This window comes from Glycine soja, chromosome 4 (genome assembly GCF_004193775.1).
Source record: "Glycine soja cultivar W05 chromosome 4, ASM419377v2, whole genome shotgun sequence".
NCBI classification, from domain to species: Eukaryota; Viridiplantae; Streptophyta; class Magnoliopsida; order Fabales; family Fabaceae; genus Glycine; species Glycine soja.
The window spans coordinates 26,018,160-26,021,871 of NC_041005.1; the positions used below are offsets into that span (position 1 = coordinate 26,018,160).

Genomic DNA, 3,712 nt, shown 5'->3' on the forward strand with positions numbered 1-3,712 from the left:
TTAAATGAGATAAAAAGTGGGTAAATGAGTATCATTTTTCTTAAACTCATATTCTTTTCATTACAAATACCTTCATAAAAGGTAAAAAAAAATAAAAAACATGTAATTTTACGCTTTATTACTGAAAACTATAAACGAAAAATTTCCAATATTCCCAATCTTCTCAAATTTAAAATACTAGTACCACCTCCCAATTTACAAGAAATTATTACATAATTCTAAGTTATTATATTCCTGACCAGTCAGATATAACATATAATTAAATATTATTAATTTTTTTTATAAACTAAAAGTCTCTGTTATATATACGAGAAAATAAATCAAAGTGATAGTCACAAATAAATTCAGAACCATATAGCTATCCATATAACAATTTCTCCCACCATACTCCCTTCAAATAAAGAGAAGAAAAGCAAAGAGATCGAAATTCAAATCTAAACATACTGTAACACAAACTACATTATTTATCCAAACACTAATTAACACCCATTCAAGGAGCAAAGCCTCCCACTCTCACATGTCCTATACAATTTCTTTTCATCCAATAACCACAAAAAAAAAAAAAAAGACACACGTCTGAAAACAAAGGCAGGCACGTGCCCCGACCTGTAACCGGTGCAGTATCATCAATGAGTTATTCATTGATTCTGTGTTTGATTAAGAATATGGAAAATAGAAAAGAAATTTTTGAATTAATATAGAGAATAAAAGTTGTGAAATCTAGGTCCAAACTATTTTTTCTTCTCAATTTCTCCCATCTCCTCCTCAATCAAACACACCGAGGTGCCTCAGAGGTGCTCAGAGGTGGCGGTCGCGGTGGTGGATGAAATAGTACCCGGGCGGCACGGGACTGGCACGTGGCGACCTGAGGGGCATCTCGTTCACCTGCTTCCCGTTACTATCGTAATAAATCACTCCCGAGAAATCCAACGGCTCGCACTTGTCTCCCATCAGGATCGCCTTCTGCCACACCCCACCCTTTCCCCAATCCTCCTCCCCCCTCTTCTTCTTCCTAAACGGCAGCGTTTTGCTGCTTATGTTGCTCAGAAGCTTCTTCGGTGATCGCAGAAGCTCGATCCTCCACTCCTCCCTCGCCGCCAGCTTCCGCTGCAGCCGGCTCGCCCGCTTCGCCACCACCGCCACCACCGCTGTCACCGTCACCAGAAACTTTTGCGCCTGCCGCTTCGGCGAGTCCATGCTGAACGAAGAAAGTATATATAACAATTAAGAGTATATATAGTATGAGACTTGAGGTTTATGGTGGAAAGTGAAAATGTTCGGGTATATGTATATATAAGGTGCCGGAGTCCCTGGTTCTTTGAATATGAATTTTGTTGGTCAAATATTCTATTCTTAAATGATAAAGTTTGTTATACGATGCTGAGATATTTTTAAAAAAATATTTAATTATTATTGGGTTAGTTTAATTGAATTGATTATTTTGTTGGTCAAATAATTTTTTAAGGCTTGTAACAAAGACAAATTTTCCGTAAAAAAAAATTAAAGACAAATTTAACCAAAAAAGCATTCACCATTTTAAGACCTTTTAAACAATTTTTTCGTTATTTAATAATTAATTAGTATACCTATTAATTTTGCATAATAATGAAGATTTGAGTACTTTAAAGAAGATTCTAGGTTTAAATATTGTTAAATAATTAATTATTAATATAGCCTATTAAAGTAATTCAACTTAATTGTAAAAAATTACTAATAATTTGTGTAAGGTCTTATGTACAAATTTTATTGTCAATATCATAAAAAAGTAACTGATTTATTACATATATGCTATATATTTTGGACATCCATTTATTCTTATTTTTAGTTGTAATTTTCTGATTTTTTTTAATAGAAAATTAGGGTGTGGTGTTAAAACACGTGAATATGAAGGATTTTATGCGCGATAAGGAAGATAAGAACAAATTATGTTTCCACGATAACAATATCTTTTGTTCTTGATATATCTGCATCTATTAATTGCGTATTTGACAAGATTTCAAATTTGTCATCTGCAGATGTATTACCATATTAAGTAGGATACTGAAATATAATGACTGATATCATTTATAAAAAAATTATGAAGCGCTTATGTTTTCCAATGGACTTTTAAGAAAGTTATTAGAAAAATGTTTCTCATTTATGGAAAAGGATAATTACAGACGTTTAAGTTCTTCCTTGGTCTGTAAAAAAGTAGCTTCCTTGGTGCCACTTTGGTAATTGCATCTATAAAACAAATTCACTTGATTTTAGTGACTATTAAATATGAAGACTATATACAGTAGACTTTATCTAATAAACTTTGTATTACTTGAATGGTGAATAGAGATAAAAAAAAATAAATAAATCATGGCATTGGATGCCAAAAGACCTTAAGATGATTACATAACAGGATTTTATTGTTTATCATTATCATTATTATTTACAAATTTTACAAATTGGGGTTGTTTGATATTGAGAGATTTTATTTTAGGAAATTGTTAGATGGACATCTATTGTGTAGAGAGGAAAACAGATGGAGTGTTGTGCTAACCTGGCATAGATATACAAGGTGTATTCACTGAAATAAATAAATAAATAAATAAAATATATATATATATATATATATATATATATATATGATCAGCGAAATAAGATCGTCTAGACATGATTATAATATTCTGTAATATCTTTGCCTTCATTTGGTTCCATAGAAATATCTCCGTAAGTAAATATGTCACAAAATTTTTCTGGATCTGAATTATTTTTAAGAAAAACTCTTTTTTTTTTTGAAAAATAGTTTGAACGGCAATCCTATAGCCACCAGTATATTATGTCTTGATATTTTGGTTAAACAGTACACCTTAGCCTTACTGCCCTTTATCTATCACGGGTCTTACTGCTACAGTAGCATTCAACTAAAATATTAGACTGTTGTACTTCCAGGAAGTACTGTTCAAACATTTACTGTACAAATCAAAGTAAAATATTACTCGTATTATACAAGATTTTAGTTTCAGATCCATAAAATTTGTTAACATATGTCCTTTACGGACAATATTCCTACTTCCCCATCAGGCTCTGATACCAGAGATCAGCGAAATAAGATCAAACGGACAGATAGGAAGTAAGAATGCAGTATGATAAATGAAAGACAAATATAAACTTGTAAAGCAGATATCAAGGGCGCACCGAAACGGCTTACAAACCCAGATTTTAGAAAACAAAGAAACCAAAGCGACGGCAGAGCCGCACAGGATCGGTGAGGGGAGAAGGGAGATATGAAAAATAGAACTTGAAATTTATTGAAATCGAAAGAAAAGCTTACAAAGAGTTTTTCCCTAGGCAGAGCTTCTCTCTCTAAAACCTGGTTTTGGAACTATCTGAAAGAGTGCCTCACAAAGAGAACGAGGACTCCTTTAAATAGACTCAATTTTTACTGTTTCTACAGTGTCGGTAATGTTTACCGGAACTGTTACAAAACTTTTACAAATTACATTAATAAAACCGAAAATTAGTTACAATAATTCATTATTACTACAACTAATTAATCGTCGTCTAACGATATACCAAAACAGTCATCTTCATTCTGGTAGAATGGATCATCTTCTTGGTCATCATTAGTCTCGGATGATTCGGCTTCCTTCTTGGGAGGTTCGTCTTCCACTTCTTGTTGAAGTAGTTGGAGAACTTCTTTGAGATTATGAGTAAGACTCTCTTTAGATTTTGAGCTTGC

At 32.6% G+C, this 3,712-nt stretch overlaps 1 protein-coding gene across 1 annotated transcript; it reads right to left on the minus strand.

The window, feature by feature from the left end:
- Positions 1–339: 339 nt before the first annotated feature.
- On the minus strand, positions 340–1,288 carry LOC114409559. Its single transcript, XM_028373050.1, has one exon. It carries the CDS (start codon positions 1,195–1,197, stop codon positions 799–801), a length of 399 nt encoding a protein of 132 aa, XP_028228851.1. The 5' UTR covers positions 1,198–1,288; the 3' UTR covers positions 340–798.
- Between the last annotated feature and the right edge of the window lie 2,424 nt (positions 1,289–3,712).